At 42.4% G+C, this 27823-nt stretch overlaps 1 protein-coding gene across 2 annotated transcripts in view; it reads left to right on the top strand.

The window, feature by feature from the left end:
- GGT1 (gamma-glutamyltransferase 1) overlaps nucleotides 1–27823 on the top strand; it is a 155654-nt gene that overhangs the window by 55198 nt on the left and 72633 nt on the right. For both annotated transcript variants that reach the window (XM_077293620.1, XM_077293629.1), the window contains exon 3: nucleotides 1819–1949. In XM_077293620.1, coding sequence (XP_077149735.1) covers nucleotides 1819–1949 — 131 coding nt within the window. The remainder of the gene's footprint in view (nucleotides 1–1818; nucleotides 1950–27823) is intronic.

Here is a 27823-nt window from a genome sequence, read left to right as displayed (position 1 = left end):
GTCATAGTTTCCTATAAGCCTCAATAAAGGGACATGTGACGGGTAACTTTCGGCTTATGACACGCACGCTAACCCATGTGCGGCCGTCATTGCGCCTGCGCCACATGCAATGCCGCGAGAGAACGCACCTATGGTTGTAGCCGCAAAACTTCCGGTAGGTGACTGGGATGTTCAGGTGCGTTCATTTAAAACATTATCTGAGTCTTTATTTGGGGCAATTTGGGCACTTCACCATAAGCACTCTGAGGGGAACATACCCGATGTGCTAATGTTTGATATCGCCACTCGCATCTGACATGAATAAGCTAAGTAGCAAACTCTGATACTGGCATTATATACTCCTGAAAAACCTCTTTGAGAGGGGAAACGTGTCGAGTTTTGGGTTTGTGATTTTGATCTATGTATGCATATTTATGGAGATTTGAATTTGAGAGTTTGATTTTCAAGATGCCTATCTATGAAGTCGATTTTGAAAGTGTATTGCTATCTGTGGAGATATAGTATTTTGTGAACCTTGCTCTGATATGTGGGCTTTTGTTTTAAGGAGGATTAACTCCAAGACGTTTTTTCTTAAATCCTAACATTGTTTGTATATTGTTTGGGCACAAGCATTATCTGTGCTTCTGTTATCATAACATAGAGCAATGCCATATGATACTTTTGGTATTCAATAACGATGTGTGGGCTTTTGTTCTAAGGAGGATCATCTCCAAGATGTGTTCTCTTAAACCCTAACATTGTTTGTATTTTTCTGGCACAAGCATTATCTGTGCTTCTGTTATCATAACATAGAGCGAAACCATATGATATTTTTGGTATTTTATAACTATCTATGAGAACATTCCGGGTATTGGGAGTGTTTTTTTGATATCTTACCCTAATTAAGGATTCTTGTATACAACTGCAATCTTTCACTAACATTACTGTTTAGAGAGACTATTATAATATACATTGAGGGGTTATTACTATATATCTGACTTATGTTAATTGTTGAGCGGAACTATTCCTGCATAACACAGAGGGTACTCACTTCCCATATTCGAGCCCAGGGTTTTTCTGTAATGCTATATTCTCCTGCACTTCAGCACCTTACATTAAGTTTATATATTGCCCTGACATCATTCCATTAGGGTAATTTTTTGCTTGGGAGAGCCGTCGAGGAGCGGGGGCGCCATTTATCGTAAATATCTAGGGTGCCAACCTCCGCTGTGTGGTAGGGACAGAGGTAGGGACAGTTCATCCCTCAATGGCCCCTAGTCCTGACATTTAATATATCCATTTTCTTCTACCCACTCCCTACAGAGATTTGCATGGTTAGAAGGAATAGTCGACGGTGAGCGGGGGCGCCATTGCGCAGGTCTAGGGTGCCAACCTCCGCTGTCAGGTAGGGAGCTGACGAGAGATAGGCGCCTAGGGATAGGCACCTCCCTGGGTCTTTTCTAATACATGCTCTGTATATTTTTGGTGATGGTTTTGTGCGCACTAGTTTTTAATATTTACAGTATTCAATAAAGGTATTTTAGCAATTTTGGGGGTTTTCTGTGAATACTCTAGATAGGGGAAAAACTTCCAAACTTGGCACAAACGTTTTCTATGTGTAAATCGACTAAATATCCCCACAGCATAAACACCATATTCAATAAGGGTTAGTATTAACCATAACAATGAATATGATCATGTGAGATCTGTTATATCAGCAGGATAGCTTACAGTATATGCTGTTTTCCTAGATGACATAAGTAAATAAAAAAACATATTTCTGATATTTTAAATAAAGCTGTACTCCACGTATCAGTTGTTTGTCTTCCATTATTACAGGGATATGCTTAAAGAAGGTGGAACAGCAGTGGATGCTGCTATTGCTGCTCTCATCTGTGTGGGTCTTCTGAATGCTCATAGTATGGGCATTGGAGGGGGAGTGATCCTTACCATATATGATCCAAAAACAGGTGAGCAATGGGAAGAAAGCATCGGCAATAAACATCTGTCTTAACCCCTTAATGACAGCCAATATGTCTTTTAACTGACCTGAGATATAAGAGAATAGCCTCCCCATACAGGTGACAATCCAGCAGCTGTTGGCTGTACATTATAGCTGACAACTTGCTGCATCAGCCACGATCAGTGCTTGCACCATCCAAATCCGTTTAACCCCTTAGATGCTGCTTTCAATAGTGACTACATCAATATAAATGGTTAACAGTATGTGGGGGCTCCCTCTTTATCCCAATTGGTGCCCTCAGATCATGATTGTGTGGTCCTGATGTTTGCGATGGCAATTCATGGCCAAATAGTGGCCTTAGAGTCTGGCGACTGCTGTAACCTGTTCAGAAGTTAGCAGCATTTAGGTGGTAAAAATAGACATTTTCATTTTTGTCATGCTAATTTGCATTAATTCCTCAAAATCACCTGAAGGATTAAGAAACTACCTGACTGCAGTTTTCAATATGTCAGGGGGTGCTGTTTTTTAAAATGGTATAACGTTTGGGTGTTTCCCAATATATAGGAACCCCTAAAGGCACTTCAAACATGGATAGGTCCCTAAAAAAATAAATTTTGTACATTTCCATGAAAAAATGAAAACTTACTGCTACATCTTTGAACCTAAAATGCAAACAAAATAAAAGAACATTTTACAAATGGTGCTGATGTAAAGCAGACATGTGGGAAATGTTATTTATTAATGTTTTGCTGTGGTATGACTATCTGGATTATAGGGATAATCATTCAAAGTTTGAAAATTGCTAATTTTTTTACATTTTTTTCAAATTTCTGATATTTTTTATAAATAAACACAAAACATATCGACCTAAATTTATCATTACCATAAAGTATAATGTGTCATGAAAAAACAGTCTCAAAATCACTGGGATTTGTTGAAGCGTTCCAGAGTCATTACCACATAAAGTGACACTGGTCAGATTTCAAAAATTTGGCTTTGTCACTATTAAGCTGGCCAGACATTTATAAGTTTAAAACATAAAGGAAAGCACACAAGGTGTAGAAATTGGGCGAGGAGACCTCAATGGAGCAATACAAGGGAAAGTCAACAGGTCCTCGATTAAAGCAGATAAATAAAAGCTATTCCTAAAACAACATCACATATCAGATCAACATAGGTACAGTGTTCTCAATGTCACTTACCATATATTCTAACAAGCAGGCTAAATTATATTTAGAGATATTGGAGCAGGTTTTCATGCACTTCCATCTGCTATCCAGTTGTGTACTTGAAAATGCAAAATTCAAATTGTGGCACAATATCAGTTGGTTTGGCCCTGCAGGATTAAAGAAGATTCCACATTGTTCAGTTTTCCGCCATTAAATTTATAAAGTGGAATTCCATATACCCACATGGATATGAAACAAAGAGCTTTTCTCATAAAAACACGCTGCCCAACCTTGAGTTTCACCTCACATTAGGCTTCTTCCAGTGCACAATCAGTATGCCACTTATATGTGTTTAAAATAAGTTAATCACATGCCATTAATAAAATATATAATATGTGTTGTTAACCAGTTAAACATTCTCCATTATAGATTTAGCATTTAGATTACTTATAATGACATTCATATAATTTTAAAAATTTGTATCTCCAATTTGTTTTAGACGTTTAGTAAAAGGATACAGAGTATTTATTCCTATACAATGGTCACTGAAACAGAATATTACATTTGGACTTGGCATTCCACATGCATATAAAATCATTTTATACATTACATATAGAATTCTGTTTTGCAAAAACTTTTTTTTCCAGGTGAATCTAAAATAGTAACTAGAAAACACACACTATAATAAATCTCTAAGGAGCGGTTTTCTAAATCCCCATGTAAACATCATTATCATGTAGTAATAAAATATCTCTAAATCATAATACCAAAAGTAAAGATAGTAAGGAATAAAGACAAGTGGTAATATTTTGCTAAATTACCATCTCACAAATATAGCAAGAATAGTCTATCACGTTCCTTCCTTATAAATCTTCTGTGGTCACATTCATAAACCAAATGAGACCATGTTGGTAAGGTCAACCAATTCAAAATGGGTAACCAGCCTCATTCATAAAGTATTTGTAGTCAAACGTGCAAAAGCAAGAACCTAGTAATTTTAAATTAACTGGTGAACAAGGACTACTAAATAAACAAGAACTAGTCAGTTCAAATTGACATAGTGTTGATTAAAGCAAACCTGTCAGCTGGATTTTGCTAAGTAAACTACAGGCATTGTCATGTCGCCACTGTTATAGTGATTAAAATGATACCTGGGGTAAATAAATCCATCTTGTGGTTCTTGTGTAATAAGTGTTAGTATTTGTTAGTTAATGATATGCCTGTGCTCTGGGGTGGGACTGTAGGCAGAGACTTATCCTGGTGTCCTAGGCCCGAGAAGCCAAAGAGAGATCTGCCCACAAGCCTGCCCCGAAGCACAAATATGTTCCTCATCATTAAGACAAAAAGAGACAGACTGTTTTTGTGCTTCGGGTGGCCTGTGGACAGGTTCTCCTTGGTTTCTGTAGCAAATAGATAATGGCTGCACTCAAGTTTATTGTGCTAAAGCAAGGAAATGTGCAATACATGAAATGTGAACAGCATAATGGCTTGTGAAATTTATGAAAAAACACATGAGATTTTTAGCACAAAATTTGGCCAAATGTTGTGAGCCCATTCACCAAACGTCAAGGTAATCTCAGATCGAATGGGTAACTAACCTGTCTGCCTAGTGTGAACACTTACCTATGGCTAATAAAATGGTAAAGCCTGTATTTATAGAGGAGGTTAGAACCAACTGTGTTTGGATGTAATTAAAATCACAGCATGGCGAAGGGCGGGGCGTTCAAGTCAGAAAAAGCAATACATAGTAAATATAGAAAAACTGACTGAACAGCCATCTAGTCTGAACTGGTGCATAACCAAAAAGTCTTACATAGCAAATAGATAATGGCTGCACTCAAGTTTATTGTGCTAAAGCAAGGAAATGTGCAATACATGAAATGTGAACAGCATAATGGCTTGTGAAATTTATGAAAAAACACATGAGATTTTTAGCACAAAATTTGGCCAAATGTTGTGAGCCCATTCACCAAACGTCAAGGTAATCTCAGATCGAATGGGTAACTAACCTGTCTGCCTAGTGTGAACACTTACCTATGGCTAATAAAATGGTAAAGCCTGTATTTATAGAGGAGGTTAGAACCAACTGTGTTTGGATGTAATTAAAATCACAGCATGGCGAAGGGCGGGGCGTTCAAGTCAGAAAAAGCAATACATAGTAAATATAGAAAAACTGACTGAACAGCCATCTAGTCTGAACTGGTGCATAACCAAAAAGTCTTACATAGCAAATAGATAATGGCTGCACTCAAGTTTATTGTGCTAAAGCAAGGAAATGTGCAATACATGAAATGTGAACAGCATAATGGCTTGTGAAATTTATGAAAAAAACACATGAGATTTTTAGCACAAAATTTGGCCAAATGTTGTGAGCCCATTCACCAAACGTCAAGGTAATCTCAGATCGAATGGGTAACTAACCTGTCTGCCTAGTGTGAACACTTACCTATGGCTAATAAAATGGTAAAGCCTGTATTTATAGAGGAGGTTAGAACCAACTGTGTTTGGATGTAATTAAAATCACAGCATGGCGAAGGGCGGGGCGTTCAAGTCAGAAAAAGCAATACATAGTAAATATAGAAAAACTGACTGAACAGCCATCTAGTCTGAACTGGTGCATAACCAAAAAGTCTTACATAGCAAATAGATAATGGCTGCACTCAAGTTTATTGTGCTAAAGCAAGGAAATGTGCAATACATGAAATGTGAACAGCATAATGGCTTGTGAAATTTATGAAAAAACACATGAGATTTTTAGCACAAAATTTGGCCAAATGTTGTGAGCCCATTCACCAAACGTCAAGGTAATCTCAGATCGAATGGGTAACTAACCTGTCTGCCTAGTGTGAACACTTACCTATGGCTAATAAAATGGTAAAGCCTGTATTTATAGAGGAGGTTAGAACCAACTGTGTTTGGATGTAATTAAAATCACAGCATGGCGAAGGGCGGGGCGTTCAAGTCAGAAAAAGCAATACATAGTAAATATAGAAAAACTGACTGAACAGCCATCTAGTCTGAACTGGTGCATAACCAAAAAGTCTTACATAGCAAATAGATAATGGCTGCACTCAAGTTTATTGTGCTAAAGCAAGGAAATGTGCAATACATGAAATGTGAACAGCATAATGGCTTGTGAAATTTATGAAAAAACACATGAGATTTTTAGCACAAAATTTGGCCAAATGTTGTGAGCCCATTCACCAAACGTCAAGGTAATCTCAGATCGAATGGGTAACTAACCTGTCTGCCTAGTGTGAACACTTACCTATGGCTAATAAAATGGTAAAGCCTGTATTTATAGAGGAGGTTAGAACCAACTGTGTTTGGATGTAATTAAAATCACAGCATGGCGAAGGGCGGGGCGTTCAAGTCAGAAAAAGCAATACATAGTAAATATAGAAAAACTGACTGAACAGCCATCTAGTCTGAACTGGTGCATAACCAAAAAGTCTTACATAGCAAATAGATAATGGCTGCACTCAAGTTTATTGTGCTAAAGCAAGGAAATGTGCAATACATGAAATGTGAACAGCATAATGGCTTGTGAAATTTATGAAAAAACACATGAGATTTTTAGCACAAAATTTGGCCAAATGTTGTGAGCCCATTCACCAAACGTCAAGGTAATCTCAGATCGAATGGGTAACTAACCTGTCTGCCTAGTGTGAACACTTACCTATGGCTAATAAAATGGTAAAGCCTGTATTTATAGAGGAGGTTAGAACCAACTGTGCTTGGATGTAATTAAAATCACAGCATGGCGAAGGGCGGGGCGTTCAAGTCAGAAAAAGCAATACATAGTAAATATAGAAAAACTGACTGAACAGCCATCTAGTCTGAACTGGTGCATAACCAAAAAGTCTTACATAGCAAATAGATAATGGCTGCACTCAAGTTTATTGTGCTAAAGCAAGGAAATGTGCAATACATGAAATGTGAACAGCATAATGGCTTGTGAAATTTATGAAAAAACACATGAGATTTTTAGCACAAAATTTGGCCAAATGTTGTGAGCCCATTCACCAAACGTCAAGGTAATCTCAGATCGAATGGGTAACTAACCTGTCTGCCTAGTGTGAACACTTACCTATGGCTAATAAAATGGTAAAGCCTGTATTTATAGAGGAGGTTAGAACCAACTGTGTTTGGATGTAATTAAAATCACAGCATGGCGAAGGGCGGGGCGTTCAAGTCAGAAAAAGCAATACATAGTAAATATAGAAAAACTGACTGAACAGCCATCTAGTCTGAACTGGTGCATAACCAAAAAGTCTTACATAGCAAATAGATAATGGCTGCACTCAAGTTTATTGTGCTAAAGCAAGGAAATGTGCAATACATGAAATGTGAACAGCATAATGGCTTGTGAAATTTATGAAAAAAACACATGAGATTTTTAGCACAAAATTTGGCCAAATGTTGTGAGCCCATTCACCAAACGTCAAGGTAATCTCAGATCGAATGGGTAACTAACCTGTCTGCCTAGTGTGAACACTTACCTATGGCTAATAAAATGGTAAAGCCTGTATTTATAGAGGAGGTTAGAACCAACTGTGTTTGGATGTAATTAAAATCACAGCATGGCGAAGGGCGGGGCGTTCAAGTCAGAAAAAGCAATACATAGTAAATATAGAAAAACTGACTGAACAGCCATCTAGTCTGAACTGGTGCATAACCAAAAAGTCTTACATAGCAAATAGATAATGGCTGCACTCAAGTTTATTGTGCTAAAGCAAGGAAATGTGCAATACATGAAATGTGAACAGCATAATGGCTTGTGAAATTTATGAAAAAACACATGAGATTTTTAGCACAAAATTTGGCCAAATGTTGTGAGCCCATTCACCAAACGTCAAGGTAATCTCAGATCGAATGGGTAACTAACCTGTCTGCCTAGTGTGAACACTTACCTATGGCTAATAAAATGGTAAAGCCTGTATTTATAGAGGAGGTTAGAACCAACTGTGTTTGGATGTAATTAAAATCACAGCATGGCGAAGGGCGGGGCGTTCAAGTCAGAAAAAGCAATACATAGTAAATATAGAAAAACTGACTGAACAGCCATCTAGTCTGAACTGGTGCATAACCAAAAAGTCTTACATAGCAAATAGATAATGGCTGCACTCAAGTTTATTGTGCTAAAGCAAGGAAATGTGCAATACATGAAATGTGAACAGCATAATGGCTTGTGAAATTTATGAAAAAACACATGAGATTTTTAGCACAAAATTTGGCCAAATGTTGTGAGCCCATTCACCAAACGTCAAGGTAATCTCAGATCGAATGGGTAACTAACCTGTCTGCCTAGTGTGAACACTTACCTATGGCTAATAAAATGGTAAAGCCTGTATTTATAGAGGAGGTTAGAACCAACTGTGTTTGGATGTAATTAAAATCAAATTTAGCACAATAAACTTGAGTGCAGCCATTATCTATTTGCTATGTAAGACTTTTTGGTTATGCACCAGTTCAGACTAGATGGCTGTTCAGTCAGTTTTTCTATATCTCCTTGGTTTCTGTGGCCTAGAGTACAAAGATAAGTCTTTTCCTACAGTCTCGCCCCAGAGCACGGGCATATCCACTGAAAACTGCTAACATTGATTACACAAGAACCACAAGATGGATTTTTTCACACCAGGTCTCATTTTAATCAGTCTAACAGTGGCAAGATGACAATGCTTGTAGTTTACTTAGCAAAATCCTACTTACAGGTTACAATGTCATGACTTGAAAACTGTCTAGGCAAGTTCCCATGCGCTTGTGCCTAATGTGTTCATTATGGATTTAGCTGTCATACTTATCAAGCCCCCTTCTTTTCCTGCCTTCCACCATCCATCCTTACTCCCCTTTTGCCACTATTCTCTCATGGCTTCCATTTTGTTTCTTTTATGTGTGTTGAGTAGAAAACGTTGTGCAGTTTAATTCTAAAGTAAATACCACATTAGGCCGGTTTCACACGTCAGTGATTCCGGTACGTGAGGTGACAGTTTCCTCACGTACCGGAGACACTGACACACGTAGACCCATAAAAATCAATGCATCTGTGCAGATGTCATTGATTTTTTGCGGACCGTGTCTCCGTGTGCCAAACACGGAGACATGTCAGTGTTCGTGGGAGCGCACGTTTTACACGGACCCAATAGAGTCAATGGGTCCGCGTAAAACACGGACCTCACACGGACATTCTCCGTCTGGGGTCCGTGTGCGTGCAGGAGACAGCGCTACAGTAAGCGCTGTCCCCCCCACATGGTGCTGAAGCCGGTATTCATATCTTCCCTGTAGCAGCGTTTGCTATAGAGAAAATATGAAGAATAGTGTTAAAAATAAAGATCCATGTGTCCGCCGCCCCCCCCACCCCCTGTGCGCCCCCCCGCTGGTCAGAAAATACTTACCCGCTCCCTCGCTCCTTCCTGGTCTGGCCGCGCCTCCTACTGTATGCGGTCACGTGGGGCCGATCATTTACAATCATGAATAGTCGGCTCCGCCCCTATGGGAGGTGGAGCCACATATTCATGACTGTAAATGATCGGCCCCACGTGACCGCATGCAGGAGAAGCCGCGGCCAGACCAGGAAGCAGCGAGGGAGCGGGAAAGTATTTTCTGACCAGCGGGGGGGGGCGCACAGGGGGTGGGGGGGGCGGCGGACACATAGATCTTTATTTTAAACACTATTCTTCATATTTTCTCTACAGCAAACGTTGCTGCAGGGAAGATATGAATCGCAGCTTCAGCACCATGCAGAGTGGGTACCACACGCTCCGTGTGGTACCCACTCGCCATACGGGCGGCACACGTGTTCCGCACGTATGGCCTCCGTGAGTTCCCAGGCACACGGACACGGATAACTCCGGTACCGATTTATTCCGGTACCGGAATTATCTGGACGTGTGGGACAGCCCTTACACTTTTTGTATTTGTGTTTTGATAATCTTCTATGCATTTACAAAGAAATTTGCATGTAGTAGACAGAAGTAATACTCTGAATAAAAGTATGCTTTTTTATTTCATGTTGCCAACTGAGTTGGTATTGTTTGGTTTTATCCTTTTCCACACCTTTGTTTATTCATTTGGATTTTGCATATTAAACTCACAATAACTATATAGAATTTAAATAGAAAATCCATTTTAATATGGAAAAATTACACACCTAACAGGTCCTAAACTTGTTCTTGCAGCAAGGAGCTTATTGACTGACTCGCTATGTAAGCTAGTGTCACCAATTATATTAAATAATGTTCCCACTAATTATGTGAACGCGTACCTGTCATTCTAGGTGGCTTTTGTGAATACCAGAACTGATTCCAGAAGAACATAACTATAGATACATAGCTATAGAAAACCTGAAGAGCAAAAAAATACAGGCAACAAATTAATGAAATTAGAACATATAATATAATATAATATACATACATACAGTGGGTACGGAAAGTTTTCAGACCCCTTTAAATTTTTCACTCTTTGTTTCATTGCAGTCATTTGGTAAATTCAAAAAAGCTCATTTTTTCACATAAATGTACACTCTGCTCCCCATCTTGACTGAAAAAAAAACAGAAATGTAGAAATTTTTGTAAATTTATTAAAAAAGAAAAACTGAAAGTTATGTGCTTAGGGTCATTGTCTTGTTGGATAAATATGATTCTCTGGTCTGATGAGATGAAGATAGACCTTTTTGGTGATAATTCTATGCGGTATAAGCGCCACTGCTCATCACCTGCCCAATACAATCCCAACAGTGAAACATGGTGGTGGCAGCATCATGCTATGGGGGTATTTTTCAGCTGGAGGGACAGGTCGACTGGTTGCCATTGAAGGAGTCATGAATGCGGCCAAGTTCAGAGATATCCTGGATAAAAACCAGAGTGCTCTGGACCTCAGACTTGGCCAAAGGTTCACCTTCCAACAAGACAATGACCCTAAGCACACAGCTAACATAACAAAAGAGTGGCTTCAGGAGAACTCTGTGACCATCCTTGATTGGGTTTAGGTCAGAGCCCTGACCTAAACCCGATTGAGCATCTCTGGAGAGACCTGAAAATAGCTGTCCACCAACTTTCACCATCCAATTTGACAGAACTGGAGAGGATCTGCAAGGAAGAATGGCAGAGGATTTCCAAATCCAGGTGTGAAAAACTTGTTGCATCATTCTCAAGAAGACTCATAGCTGAATTAGCTCAGACCAAAAGTTTGAACACAAGTTTGAAAATCAAGAGAATGCCAAGAGTGTGCAAAGCAGTCATCAAAGCAAAAGGTGGTTACTTTGAAGAACCTATAATATAAGACATATTTTCAGTTGTTTCACACTTTTTTGTTAAGCATATAATTCCCCATGTGTTAGTTCATAGTTTTGATGCCTTCAGTGTGAATGTACAATTTTCATAGTCAAGAAAATACAGAAAAATCTTTAAATGAGAAGGTGTGTCCAAACTTTTGGTCTGTACTGTATATATATATATATATATATATATATATATTATAATAAAAGCTGGCAATTCATGTGCCGTGTACGGTAAAATCACAGCATGACAGGTTAGAATAAATATATATACTAGTGATGAGCGAACGTGCTCGCCACTATTCGGTACTCGCCCGAGTATCACTATGCTCGGTGTACTCGGCAAGCAGCGAGCATTTCCGGGATTATTCAGTGGTAACTGATGTCTCCACCCAGCGTTTTTGGCGGACTTTAGAGACCCAATCACGGTGCAGGGATTGCCAGGCCATGAAACGCCGCAGCCATCTTTGTTGTGGTCGTGCAGTGATTGGCTTGGCTGCACAGCATCATCCCAATTATAAGAGACCTGGCGCCGCCCTGCTCGCTGCATTCTGTTCCTGTTTCAGTGAGAGTAGGGAGAGCTGGTGCCGAAATAGGGTCAGAATCGTGGTTTTTAGAGGTAGTGTAGGTCTGCAACTCTTACATTCACAACTCCTGAGAAACCAACAGTCCTTTTTATGGCTAATTCGCGGGTCCCGATATTGCAGTGCTAGGCAGGCAGGGCACAACGTATCCACATCAGTGCAGGGGCTGCAGGCACTGTATATGCGTCCAATGCTCCCACTGCATCCTTCCCAAAGCTCCATAACTGCCTGCTGCTGCTGCAGCTTATTTACTATATACCAATTTTTTTTTTTTTTTCAAAAAATTCACCCCCCACAAAAAAAAAATACAGTCTGTTCTGTCAGACTGAGGCCTGTTGAAAAATCATAGTTTGTCAGGCATACATAGCATAGTTGTGTGTGCTACCCTTGTGCCACTTTTTTGTGTGTTTTAAATTCACCGAAAAGGCCTCCTATATCTGCGTGCTCCAACTTTGGACATTGTAGGCCAGTGTACTTATTTTTTGGCTGTCTGATACTCAAATTCTATACAGCACTATTTAGCATAAAAAAATGCAAAGGCCACAGATTTGCCGCTGTGGTATTTCTGTTAGAGCCCTCATATAGCTCTGTGCTCCAAGTTTGGGCATTGTAGGCCGGTGTACTTATTTTTTGGTTGTCTGATACTCAAATGCTATACAGCACTATTTTGCATAAATTAACGTCACAAAACCCCCCAAATGATTGAATACAGTCTGTTAAGGCAGGCTGAGGCCTGCCTGGTGTTTGGGTTTGAAAAATCGTAGATTTGCAGGCATATTGATCAGATATTATTTCGCTACTAATAAAGACATTTGTGTTGAGCATTTGAAATAGTGCAGTAATCCATTTAAAATGGTTAAGGCAAGGGACGGGGAAGTGGACGTGATGTTGATGGTGCATCCAGAGGACGTGGCCGAAGTGAAAATGGGCAACAACAACGACCCACATGTTTTTGCTTGACCTTCCTGTCCCAGTTTCTAGGGGACCGCAGCACACCACTATTGAAGCCAGAGCAGTGTGAAACAGTTGTTGGTTGGATAGCGGATAATGCTTCCAGTCACTTAGCCACCATCACCACCTTGTCTTCCACACGGTCAAGTCTGAGGAGCCGTGAGTGTGGCCAGGATATTCCTCACCATGATCCTCCTTCCTCCCACCATGCCGAGTGCCCTGTGACAACTGATCCCACACTTGGACACACTTGGAGCTGTTCAGTTTTCCATTTCAAGATTCAGAAATCTCTGCCGGTCATCTTGAAGTGGGGAAAGATGAGATCACATGTAGAGCTGCCCAAAGCTTTTACCAGCCCCAGTCACACGAAGGCGATGGTGGGAAAGTGTCACAAGAGGTGGACGATGATGAGACACAATTGCCAGAAAGTCAGGAGGAGCAGGGTGTGGATGTGGAAGACGAGGTGGTGGATGACATAGTGACTGGCCCAACCTGGCAGGAGGACATGCACAGCAAAGACAGCAGCACAAATGGGGAAGGAGGCATATCCCACCAACAGGCAGGAAGAAGCAGTGTGGTGGCCATAGACAGAAGGCGTGCATCCATTCCCAGTAACACCAACATGAGTGAAGTTGCCATTCTAACTGTTAGATCTTCCCGAGTCTGGTTATTTTTTAAAGACTCTGCTGATAACCCCAAACAGGCCATTTGCAGCACCTGCCATGCCCGAATCAGCAGGGGTAGCAAAGCAACCAGCCTGACCACCACCAGCATGAACAGACACATGCAAGCAAAGCACCCGACTTTGTGGGTCGAACCCCAGGCTCCAGGACAGCTACCTGCTCGTTACACCACTGCTTCTTCCACTGTTTTGCGTAGAAGCCAATCCCAAATACACCGTGCATGTGAAGATGACTCTAGCCCTGCACCTGTTGTGGCCCACAGTCAAGCAGCACCATCAGCAAGCCCGTCCATGTCCTTGTCCCAGCACAGCGTTCAGTTGTCTATAACCCAGTCTTTGGCATTCAAGCGGAACTACCCAGCCAACGCCCCACAGGCCACAGTCCTCACTTCTAATTTTTCTCTTCTGCTTGCGCTAGAAATGCTGCCTTTTAAGCTTGTTGAGACGAAACTTTCCGCAACCTGATGGCGGCGGCCGTCCCAAGGTACTTGGTCCCCAGTCGCCACTATTTCTCCTGGTGTGCCATACCGGCATTACACCAGCATGTGTCCCACAACATTAGCTGTGCCCTCAACAATGCTGTTACAGGGAAAGTCCACCTAACCAGGGACACGTGGACAAGTGCTTGTGGGCATGGATGGTACATCTCAATGACGGCACACTGGGTTAACATAGTGGAAGCTGGGACCCAGTCGGATGTTGGGATGGAACACATCATCCCCACGCTGAGGATTGCTGGCCCTACGTCAATCAGGGTTGCCCCCACAGTCTACAGCTCCTGCACCACCACCTCCTCCTCTTCTTCATCCTCATCAGTCAGAAGCTGGAAGCACTGCAGCACTGCCTCAGCCAAGCGGCAACAGGCTGTGCTGATGCTAATCTGCATAGGTGACAAACCGCACGATGCAGAAGTGTTGTGGACAGCGCTGAAAGAGCAGTCAGCTGTTTGGATGACACCGCTGAACCTACAGCCAGGCATGGTCATGTGTGATAATGGCCGTAACCTGGTGGCGGCTCTGAGGCAAGGTGAGCTCACACACGTACCGTGCTTGGCCCATGTGCTTAACCTTGTGGATCAACGTTTTCTGAAAAGCTACCCGGAACTGCCGGATCTGCTAGTGAAAGTACACCGTCTGTCTGCCCATTTTAGAAAGTCAGCTACAGCTTCAGCCGTCCTTGCCATGCTTCAGCAGCGTTTTCAGCTTCCAGCTCACCAACTGTTGTGTGATGTCCCCACGTGCTGGAACTCTATGCTGCATATGTTGGAAAGGATTTGTGAGCAGAAGAGGGCCGTTGGTGACTACCAACATCAACAAGGCTGTCAAATTTCAGGTCAGACTCCACATACTGCTCACAATCAGAGGATGCATTGCAGGCGGAGCATGAGGACATGGAGCAAGGAAACATACAGGGGGATTACACTCAGCCCAGCCTCATGTCTTCTCAATGGGGATTGGTAGGCAATGAGGAGGAGGAAGAACAGGAGCTACTTTCATGCGCTATAGACGGTACTACAAACTGTATACTGTATTAGCTTCTGTTCAGCGGGGATGGCCTGAGGACAGGGATGAGGAGGATGAGAATGAGGAGGATGAGAATGAGGAGGAGGAGGACAGCATAGTCAGTCCTCTTGTTGGTGAGGACACGGAAGTCTTGCCTGTTAGCAATCTGGCATGCATGGCTGACTTTATGTTGCGCTGCATTTCATGTGACCCTCGGATTATCAAAATTTTGGGTGATACTCTTTACTGGTTGGTGACACTTCTAGACCCACGCTACAAGGAGAACTTTCAATTTCTTCTGCCTGAGGCAGAGAGGTGTACTAAAATGTTGCAGCACCAGAGGGCCCTTGTACCGGAATTACTTAGAAAATTCCCATATGAGAACGCTGGCAGCAGACGTCAGAGTTTGTTGTACAACCAAGGAGTCTAAGCGAGAGAGACAGAAGTACAATCCAGCTCAGGCAGAGGAACAATGGCCAAGTTCTGGGACAGTTTTCTCAGACCCTCCCATCGTGGCGGCACAGAGGCAAGGAGTGCTGTCACAAGAAGTGCAATGTTTGGGAAGATGGTGAGGGAGTACCTTACAGATCGTACAAACGTCCTCCGTGATTCCTCTGTGCCTTTTAATTATTGGGTATCCAAGCTGGACATGTGGTGTGAACTGGCTCTCTATGCCTTGGAGGTCCTGGCCTGCCCTGCTGCTAGCGTTCTGTCAGAGAGGGTTTTTAGTGCCACTGGTGGAATTATAACATATAAGCGCATCTGCCTGTCAACTGAAAATGCTGACAGGCTGATTCTTATAAAAATGAACAAGGCCTGGATTGGGAAAGACTTCTGTACACCACCGTATGAAAACAGCAAAACATAAGCTCAAATACATTCTCTCTTTTGGGGAGGTGTATTCTCATGCACCTCTTCACAACCACACATGGGTATACACTCCACATTTGGTTGGTTTGTTGTTATCCTCATCCTTATCCTCATCCTCATCATCCAGAACCACTAGATGACCAGGGTGAACGTGCTCTGTACTGTTATAGGCCGGTGATTTTTGAGCAGGGGGGCTGTGAAGACACTAGTTTATTTTGTAAAAACAGGACCCCACATTGGGGAATTGGGCATTACATTACATTGGGCCTACTTCTTAAGTCTGTCTCCGGCAATTTGTCCTTTTCACTGCCACTAGATGACCAGGGTGAACGTGCTCAGTACTGTTATAGGCTGGTGAATTTTGGGCAAGGGGCCTGCAATGGCACTAGTCTATTTTAAAAAAGGTACCCCCATAGGGGAATTTTTTGGCAGCTCATGCACTGCATTACAAGTTTAAGAGACACACCACTACATTGGGCCTAATTCTTAACTCTGTCTCCTGGAATGTGTCCTTTAACTGCCACTAGATCACCAGGGTGAACGTGCTTTGTACTGTTATAGGGTGGTGAAGTTTTGGCAAGGGGCCTGCGATGGCAGTAGTCTATTTTTGAAAAAGGTAACCCCATTGGGGAATTGTTTGGCAGATCATGCACTGCATTACAAGTCTCAGAGACACACATCACTACATTGGTCCTAATTCTTAACTCTGTCTCCTGCAATCTGTCCTGTTCCTGCCAGTAGATCACCAGGGTGAACGTGCTCTGTACGGTGCATTTTGGCCAAGGGGGCTGTGATGGCACACTTTTATTGTTTTAAAAAAAGGACAACACATTGGGGAATTGGGCATGACATAACTTTGGGCCTACTTGTTAACTCGGTCTCCTGAAATCTGTCCTGTTCCTGCCAGTGGATCACCAGGGTGAACGTGCTCTGTATGGTGCATTTTGGCCAAGGGACCTGTGATGGCACACTTTTATTTTTTTAAAAAAAGGACAACACATTGGGGAATTGGGCATGACATAACTTTGGGCCTACTTGTTAACTCTGTCTCCTGCAATCTGTCCTGTTCCTGCCAGTAGATCACCAGGGTGAATGTGCTCGGTACGGTGCATTTTGGCCAAGGGGGCTGTGATGGCACACTTTTATTTAAAAAAAAAGCAGGGCTGGCCTTGCCGCCAATGTGTAAAACAAAGGAGTGCAGGAGTACAAAATGCATATTGTGAAGTGGATTTTCATGGGCCCATCCAGTATGTGGGTTCCAAGGCCTAGTAGGGTGCATATAACTATGCAGAAGGGCTGGCCTTGCCGCCAATGTGTAAAACAAAGGTGTACAGGAGTACTAAATGCATATTGTGAAGTGGATTTTCATGGGCCCATCCAGTATGTGGGTTCCAAGGCCTAGTAGGGTGCATATGACTATGCAGAAGGGCTGGCCTTGCCGCCAATGTGTAAAACAAAGGAGTACAGGAGTACTAAATGCATATTGTGAAGTGGATTTTCATGGGCCCATCCAGTATGTGGGTTCCAAGGACTAATGGGGTGCATATGACTATGCAGTAGGGCTGGCCTTGCTGCCAATGTGTAAAACAAAGGAGTACGGGAGTACAAAATGCATATTGTGAAGTGGATTTTCATGGGCCCATCCAGTATGTGGGTTCCAAAGCCTAATGGGGTGCATATGACTGACAATGCAGCAGGGCTCACGTTCCTGCCAATGTATAAAACAAAGGAGTATGGAGCACAAAATTCATATTGTGAAGTGGATTTTCATGGGCCCATCCAGTATGTGGGTTCCAAGGCCTAATGGGGTGCATATGACTGACTATGCAGCAGAGCTCGCCTTTCTGCCAATGTGTAAAACAAAGTAGTATGGAGCACAAAATGTATATTGTGACGTGGATTTTCATGCGCCCATCCAGTATGTGGGTTCCAAGGCCTAATGGGGTGCATATGACTATGCAGCAGGGCTGGCCTTGCCGCCAATGTGTAAAACCAAGGAGTACAGGAGTACAAAATGCATATTGTGAAGTGGATTTTCATGGGCCCACCCAGTATGTGGGTTCCAAGGCTTAATGGGGTGCATATGACTGACTGTGCAGCAGGGCTCGCCTTCCTGCCAATGTGTAAAACAAATGAGTACGGGAGTACAAAATGCATATTGTGAAGTGGATTTTCATGGGCACATACAGTATGTGGGTTCCAAGGCATAAGGGGGGGGGGGCATATTAATTGGTAGTAGGGCAGGCCTTGCATTCAATGCAACACTTTTTCGGGAGTCCCCCTGGACTTCATATGACAGGGGTATTGTAGTGCGTCGTAATTCTTGGCAGCCCATCCACTCACAGCATAGGTTTAGTTTAGGAGACCCACAGTTTAATAATGGCCCTTTAAGATTAATGCCGCCTGATGCACCAGTAAAAATAGGCTCTGTGACATTAAGAGTCCCTCCTTCATAAATGAAACAAGATGGGTCTGCTTATGTGTCACACACCACATGGCCAGCTAGGGTTGTTAAATGTTACAATGACATTTCCCAGTGAACACATTTGTAGTGGTTGAAAGCAATGTTAAAGTTGAAAAACGCTTCAAAAATGCTGCGTCTGAACTAAGCCTAAGTGGGGGAGGAAATTTTCGGTCTGGGGTTAAATATTTGGCCTTACAGGCAAGTCATTAACCTGCAAAGGATGTACCTTGTCATATTTCCCAGCAAAATCCGTTTTGTTTTAGTTTTTTTGAGTCAAAGCTGTGAACTAGGAGTCAGGACTGCTTCCAGGGGCGATGTCCCTGTGTCATTTGAGCAGTGTTTCCATCATTTTCAGACGTTTTTAGACCTTAAAAAGACCCCTGAGGGGGATTGCGGTAAAAATACTCAGGTCTCCCATAGACTTACATTAGGCTCGTTGTTCTGGCCGAGTTCCCGAGTATTCCAATTTGCTCGAGCCGAGCAACGAGCACCCGAGCATTTTAGTGCTCGCCCATCACTAATATATACACATAGAATACATAGATACAGTTGAGCTCAAAAGTTTACATACTCTGGCAAAATGTTTGCTTTCTTGGACGTTTTTCAGAAAATATGAATGACAACACCAAAACTGTTTCTGCACTCATGGTTAGTGGTTGGTTGAAGCCATTTATTGTCAATCTACTGTGTTTTCTCTTTTTAATCATAATGACAACCCAAAACATCCAAATAACCGTGATCAAAAGTTCACATACCCCATTTCTAAATACCATGCATTGCCCCCTCTAACATCAATAACAGCTTGAAGTGTTTTGTGGTAGTTGTGGATGAGATTTTTATTTTCTCAGATGGTAAAGCTGCCCACTCTTGGCAAAATGCCTCCAGTTGCTGTAAATTTCTGGGTGGTCTATAGCATGAACTGCGTGCTTGAGATCTCCCCAGAGTGGCACAATGATATTGATGTCAGGTATTAATAGCCTGGGAAGCTCCATGGGTATTACCCCCTTCCCAGGCTATAAACATCGGCCCCCAGCCATCGGATTTCCCTCTGCTGGTTACAAAAAATTGCACGGGAGCACAGGATTTTTTTCCAAAAAATAGTCTTTTATTAATGAACTACATGTACAGTAAGCTGCACACACACTGTACAAATTGTATTTGTCACAGACCTCTGTATCTTTACCTATTCTGTATGTATTTACTGTGCGTAATAAATCTCTTCTATCCTGTTGGCTCCTGCAATGATTTTACAGTACACAGCAGATGTACTCACTCATCTCTACTGTGGATGTTTAAAAATGACTTCCATATGAGTGACAATACAGAGAAAAAAAATATCCGTTTTTTTCCAGATGAAAATTGGACCATTTTCTATATGCTTATGTGAATTTTGCCGGACACTGGTATTCCTGATGAAGTCATAAATTCCTACCATATCAATATGAAAAGCAAATACCACCTCTCTGTAGGAGAAAAGTGTGCTACCAGATTGCCAGCATGCTTTATACTTGTAAGTATGTGTGTCACAGCCTGGCAGGCAGGTTCAGGACAATGTATTTTGGTAGCCTAGGCAGATGAAGCCGATGGTGACCCACCCCCACCTCCACTGGATGAACACTCATCCCCTAAGTATAGGAATGGGTGGGAGACTAAAGTTTAAAAGGAGCCCTAACGCACCCCCCCTCCCCCTCTCCGATGGGTCAGGCAACAAAAACAATAATACATCAAAAGTTAAAAAAAAGTGATATACTTTAGGGGTGAAGCTAAACAGGGAATGTGTTTTGAAAGTTAGATATAGAATCATTGTTTGGGAACCATTTTCACAATGCCAGGGACAAATAGTGATATTCATCCCTATGATCCTTTATTTAAATGTCAGGCTCACATACAGTTGTGGAAATTAATGTAGCTTGACTATAATGGTGGCCAATTGATTTCAATGAAGGTGTCCAGCATTTTGCAGATACACTAATGGGAACGAAACAGAGCTCATTATAGATACAGGGACAAATACAGTGCAACAAACCTGATCGTGGTTCTGGTGTCATATTTTTTTTACTGATGGTGTTTCCGGTGCCATATTCCTGTAGTGATGGTAGTTCTGTGGCCGCGAATCATGTACTGGTGGTGGTTCTTGTGTCATTCGTGTAGTGATGGTTATACTGGTGCTGTATTCATAAACTACTGATGGTTCTTGTGACTCATTCATGTAGTGATGATTGTTCTGGTGCCGTATTCATTATCAGAATGATCAGCAGTACATGAATATGAAACTAAAATAATTAACAGTACATAAATAGAGCACCAGAGCCATCAATAGTACCTAAATGCAGCACCAAAACTATAATCAGTTAATAAATAGGTCACTAGAACCACCGTCAGTACATGTATACCGCACCAGAACCACCATCAGTACGTGAATACATCACCAAAACCACCATCAGTACATTAATAAGTTGCCATATCCTCAATCAGTATGTGAATACATCACAAGAACCACCGTTAGTAAATAAACACAACAGCAGTACATGTTTACATCATCAGAACCACCATCAATGCATGAATACATCATCAGGCTTAGTATAGCAATCAATTGTAATGTGAAATCAGGCCCATATACATTTGTATGTCATGAACCTAAAACTTCCAGAATGTCCTTACCAATGGTAAGTAGATTCTGAGCGTTATCAGTCTTTACCAGACTGTGGACCACACAGGAACCACAGTACTGATGAGACATAGTCCTTATCCTATCAACAAGTAAACATTTTTACATCCAGGTACCTTTTTATAGGTGATATCGTCTTTGATTGAGTCTTTTTTTTATTTTCGTCTCCATCTTGTCCTGACGTTATGATTTTTCACATTCACAGCTCTCCTCTCCAGATTCCCTCTTCTCCAGTTCTCTACAGCACATTCCGACGCAGTGCCCTTAAAAATAACAGTATCATTATAATTTCCACTGCATAAAAATATCTGACCATACTATTTCCTAAATAACACAAGAAACAGGTCCTGACACCCACAGAGTATAGTGGAAAATGTAACCGTGAGCACTACTAGAGAAGGGGTTCTAAGGATAGGTTCCCAAACCATATAGATTAATAGTAAGAGACCTAGCACTCAACTTTAGGTAAGATGCAGCAGGAAAAATTTATTGTAGTAAATACAGGAAAACATTTCGGTCAATTGTGACCTTCATCAGTTACATGAGGTTATTAAATAAAAGCCGGTAATGGGAATTATAATCGCTGCACGATCATATATCAAAATTAGTTCAGCGTGGTTGTTGTACGCAAACCTGCTTTGCCTACAACAACCACGCTGAACTAATTTTGATATATGATCGTGCAGCGATTATAATTCCCGTTACCGGCTTTTATTTAATAACCTCCTGTAACTGATGAAGGTCACAATTGACCGAAACGTTTTCCTGTATTTACTACAATAAATTTTTCCTACCCACAGAGTATAGTCCTTAAATTTTTTTTTATTGAAAGTACATTAAAACTAGGAACAACAATAAAACACAGAGGCTACTGAGCTTGAATGCAGGGAAGAACACTCATGAAATAAAGAAAGAGCACTCATTGAGTATAAAGTGCAAAGTGCAACATATTGAATAGTTAAAGAGCCTGCACTGAACGGCCAAACCTAATAGTGCACAATGGATTAACTTTCCTAATAGTCTGGACATAGGTGGCCAAAAAGCAGGAAAAGTACTTACAAGTGGATGTAGCTATTTGGAGTGTCCCTGCTGCCCCAACTCTTTACTTTTAAGTACTTTCCCTGCACTTTGGTCACTTTTGTCCAGTCAATTTGGGTTGCTAAACTATTGTACTGTGCATGGTTTGGTAAAGCACATCATTATACAGTTTACCAAAAACAGAATGAGGCCTACAAAGAAATATAGTACCTACAGTCAAATATGGTGGGGGTCCAAAGATGTTTGGGGTTCTGGTGGTACTGGATGATGTGACGGTGTGCAAGGCGTCATGAAATCTGAACATTACCAAAGGATTTTGGGTTGCAATGTAGTGCCCAGTGTCAGAAAACGGGGTTTGCGTTCTAGGTCATGAGTCTTCCAGCAGGACAATGACCCCTGACAGACACAAATGCAACAAATGCAATCGAGTACAGTGAGGAAATGACGGCCAGAACGCAGAGCAGAGAGATGGGTGAGAAGTGTCAGTGACTGACAGTTCTGCCCTGCTTAAAATATCAGTTCCGCCGTGTATTGAATATCTACGGCCACAGGCATTCAGCAATGGTTTTTTTCCCCCCATAGTGTGCCCCCTTGAGGACACAGGAGGTAGCGCCCTAGCTGGGTGCCTACCCTTGTCCCAACTCTGCTGACAACATTTAAACACGATTTAAAAATGTATCTCCATTAAATATTTTCAGTTCCCATAATTTTACTATTTTTAAAAATCTATTTAGCTCTTTAAACTTGTCTCTAGTCTGCTTCTACAAAACAGCAAAGGTACTGTCTGGTAATGTTTCCTGACCTGGCATCAATCTTCTTCTTTCTTTGTACCATCTGTTTCACTGTGTAAACAACAATCTGTAGTTTGGATTTCTACAAATTGAAGTTCACGCAAGCAAGATTTACATCTTCATTTAGCAAGCTAGCTGGCAAGGTAACATTGCGGAGGGAAAAAAACTGTTTTGCCTCATTGATGGGCTAATTCTCTAGATTGATGATCACTGGTCTTTGTTACAAATTGTAACATCTGATGCTGTTTGTGTTCTAAATCATCTGTTATTAAACCAAAGTCTGGTAACTTGCAATGCAAAGTTCATTCTCTATGCAATGAGTATTATCAGAGAATTTTCGCCCATGCTTGCCAGTGCTTGAGCTATCCTCATAACATTCTATATTGCAACCAAAACCTCAGATAAAATGCTGCTTTTTGAAGTCACAGTTTGGCTTTAAAGTGTATTTCTTACCTTATGTCTGCTTAAAAGTCACTGGTTGAGTCTCCTCACTGCACACTGCTGACTTCTCTGATACAGTGTCTCTGCACAGCACGAATTGGTGTAGCTTCCAGAAACCCCTCTACTAGTGATGAGCGAGAGAGTGCATTCGTTACTATTCGCTATTTGCAAAGATAGTACGGTATTCGGGTTACTTGTTACATTGCAAATATTTGTGTACTCGCCCCGCTATATTAGAATGTCCCACCCTGCAGTTTTGGCACCTCCTTTGCAGCCACTAAACATGCTGAGCTTCTTAACCAATCATAGTAATGCAGCAGACATCTTGGTTGTGGCATTACTGTGATTGGCTGGCCGCCCAGCATCATAGGGTCTACTGAAGCCTTGCCACCGCCATTTTGCGCACACTGCATCCAGAGCCTGCGCTCTACAAGCATAGGGCGAGGTCACTCAGCTGCTAGGGAGCGTCTTTAGACCTCTTGATAACATAAAAGCCCTTTTCAGGGCTACATGCAGTGTATACTAGGTCAGTGTAGAGTATGGAGAGAGAGATACTCGACCAGGGACAGTTTAACCCCTTACCGACATCAGGCATATATTTACGCTGAAGTCAGTCTCCCTCCCTTTGATGTGGGCTCCAGCAGTGAGCCCACATCTTTCCAGGGACATGTCAGCTGTAGTGAGCGAATATACTCGTTACTCGAGATTTCCCGAGCACGCTCGGGTGTCCTCCGAGTATTTTTTAGTGCTCGGAGATTTAGTTTTTATTGCCGCAGCTGGATGATTTACATCTGTTAGCCAGCATAAGTACATGTAGGGATTCCCTACCAACCAGGCAACCCCCACATGAACTTATGCTAGTTAACAGATGTAAATCATTCAGCTGCGGCAAGAAAAACTAAATCTCCGAGCACTAAAAAATACTCGAAGGACACCCGAGCGTGCACGGGAAATCTCAAGTAACGAGTATATTCGCTCATCACTAGTCAGCTGTTCAAAATAACCTAGTAAAAAGCCCCCCCAAAAATAGCAGAGAATTTTTTTCCCATTTTCTAGTACACAACATGGTAAATCCAATGGTGTCCCGCAAAAAAACAAGCCCTCACATGGCCATATTGACGGAAAAATAAAAAAGTTATGGCTCTGGGAAGAAGGGGAGTGAAAAACGGAAAACGGAGAGTTAAGAGATTAAAGGAGCCGGTCACTAGCTCCATAATACCACCAAAAAAATAATTATTTTCAGAGCTGAAGACACACATCAAAGTCAGAGTACAGGGAGGAAAAGATTGCGTATTAGGTAGGGAGAGGTTAAAGTTTTCTTCCAGTGTCCATCTTAAAACAGTCGATATATATTTCACATATGGCACACTGGGTGAACCTGGTGGAGGGTGGGACAAAGGCGCAAACTGGAACATCACACATCCTACCCATGCCAAGAAGAGCGGGCCCAAATTCTGTCAGTGTTTCCGCCTCTTCATATTCCAATTCCACTCTCCCCTCCACCTGCTGCTCATCCTCTGCTGAAGTACCCTCCCCATCACTGCCAAGCTGGGACCTGTGCAGCAGCGCATTGGCAAAGCGGCAACATGCTCTGCTGAAGGTGATATGTTTAGGTCATAAACCACACACAGCAGCAGAGCTGCTCTACACTACACCTCCAACCCGGTCTGGTCAGCTGCGCTAATGGGCGTAACCTAGTGGTGGCTTTAAAGGTCGGCAAGCTGGTACACGTGCCATGCATGGCTCACATGCTGAACCTAGTTTTTCAGAAATTTCTGAAAAGCTATCCTGCCTTGCTGTACCTAATTGAGAAGATGTGCCGTATTAGTGCCCATTTCCGCCATTCTTCTACTGCTTTTGCTGTTCTTACAGCGCTGCAAAAGCGCTTGAATTTACCAAGTCACCGACTCATTTGCAACCTGCCCACGTGGTGGAACTCAACCTATCATATGTTGGTGAAGATTAGTGAGCAGCAGAGGGCAGTAGATGAATACCCGCTTCAACATGCCCGTCAGACTGAGAGCCAGCCACCACACATAACTGTTGAGTGGGTGTGGATTGCTGACATTTGTGAGGTTCTTGAGAACTTTGAGTACTGCACCAAGCTCGTAAGCGGTGATTAGGCTATTATCAGCGTAACCATCCCGCTGCTGTGTCTCTTGAAACAATCACTGCATAATCTCAAAGGGCAAGCTTTTGAGTGCCCAGTGTGTTGGTATGGAGCCAGATTTCACAATGGGTGATATTACCCAGCCTAGCCAATATTCTGAGGCAACATTGGGTGATGAGGAGGGAGATGACTTGTTTTTCTGTGCTACCGAGGGGATTCCTAATGCTACAGAGGGGACACCCAACCCAAGTTTCATGTCTGTGCAGCCTGGATGGGCTGAAGAGGAGGAGGTGGAGGATTAAGAGGAGGCGAGTCAGCATGAGGAGAGGATGGGTACTGTTCCTACTGTTGAGGACACAGAACATTTGCCTTTTTGCAACTTGGCTCACATGGCACAGTTCATGTGTAAGTGTCCGTGGCAAGACCCTCGCGTGATACACATTTTATCCAACAACCAATACTGGTTGGCCACCTTACTCGATCCACAATACAATGAGAAATGTCCTTCTCTCCTTTTGGAGTCACCAAAGAGTTTTATAATGGAATCATTCAAGATCGTTGTAGATCAGTTGTTGAAAACATCACCCTCAGGCAATGCTGGTGGCAGAGGTAGCGTTTTCAACACCAAGGGATAATTGTTGTGAATTCCGTTCTCGGGCTCCCTCCTGTGGTCGTGAATGGTACTTTGGTGAGTTCTGTCCTTGGACACCCTCTGGTGGCTTTGAGTGGAACTGCTGATCTTTGAGGTTGGCTTTCTCAGCTGCCCTCGTTTATTGCTTCTGCTCGCTTCCCTATTTAACTCTGCCCAGGTCGTTAGTTCATGCCAGCTGTCAATGTCTCAGTACTGGTTCAGATCTCTCTTGGAATTCTCAGATGACCTGACTACTCCAGCAGAAGCTAAGTCCTTGCTAGTCAATTGCTGTTCATTGGTTTTTTAATATATTTTTCAGTACATGCTGTTTCAGTCCAGCCTGCTATTATGATATTTCCTTGCTAGCTGGAAGCTCTGGGGGTGCAGAGCTGCACCTCCACACCGTGAGTCGGTGTGGAGGTCTTTTTGCACACTCTGCGTGGTTTTTGTAGTTTTTTATACTGACCGCATAGTTCCCTTTCCTATCCTCTGTCTTTCTAGAGAACATTCGGCCTCCTTTGCTAAAATCTGTTTCATTCCTGTGTTTGTCACTTCCCTCTTAACTCACAGTTAATATTTGTGGGGGGCTACCTTTACTTTGGGGAATTTCTCTGAGGCAAGGTAGGCTACTATTTCTATCTTTAGGGGTAGTTAGCTCTTAGGCTGTGAAGAGGCGTCTAGGGAGAGTTAGGTACGCTCCACGGCTATTTCTAGTGTGTGTGATAGGATTAGGGATTGCGGTCAGTAGAGTTACCACTTCCTCAGAGCTTGTCCCAGGTTTTCTGTTTTAACCATCAAGTCACTTCGGGTGCTCCTAACCACCAGGTCATAACAGTACAGCTGGCCAACAAAGTGTTAATGCATCTCAAAAGAGGGATAAGAGAAGTTCTGAGTCAATTTTTTTTTCTTTGCAGCTTGTTTTGTCATTCTTTTCCCCTTAACACTGGGTGGTTCAGGACTCAGGTGTAGATATGGATATTCAAGGTTTGTCCTCTTGTGTGGATCAACTCACTGCTAGGGTACAGAGTATTCAAGATTATGTAGTTCAGAATCCGATGTTAGAGCCTAGAATTCCAATTCCTGATTTGTTTTCTGGGGATAGATCTAAATTTTTGAATTTCAAAAATAATTGCAGACTGTTTCTTGCTCTGAAACCCCGCTCCTCTGGTGATCCCATTCAGCAAGTAAAGATTATTATTTCTTTGTTGCGTGGTGACCCGCAAGACTGGGCATTCTCCCTTGAGCCAGGAAATCCTGCATTGCTTAATGTGGATGCATTTTTTCTAGCGCTTGGATTGCTTTATGACGAACCTAATTCTGTGGATCAGGCAGAAAAGATCTTGCTGACTCTATGTCAGGGTCAGGATGAGGCAGAAGTATATTGCCAGAAGTTTAGAAAGTGGTCTGTGCTTACTCAATGGAATGAGTGTGCCCTGGCAGCAATTTTCAGAAAGGGTCTTTCTGAAGCCCTTAAGGATGTTATGGTGGGGTTCCCCACGCCTGCTGGTCTGAATGAGTCAATGTCTTTGGCCATTCAGATTGATCGGCGTTTGCGCGAGCGCAAAGTTGTGCACCATTTGGCGGTGTCCTCTGAGCGGAGGCCTGAGCCTATGGAATGTGATAGGACTTTGACCAGAGCTGAACGGCAAGAACACAGATGTCAGAATGGGCTGTGTTTTTACTGTGGTGACTCCTCTCATGCTAT

This window comes from Ranitomeya variabilis, chromosome 1 (assembly GCF_051348905.1).
Source record: "Ranitomeya variabilis isolate aRanVar5 chromosome 1, aRanVar5.hap1, whole genome shotgun sequence".
NCBI lineage: Eukaryota > Metazoa > Chordata > Amphibia > Anura > Dendrobatidae > Ranitomeya > Ranitomeya variabilis.
Note: the sequence above shows the minus strand (reverse complement) of the source record. Positions and strands in the feature narration are given on the sequence as shown.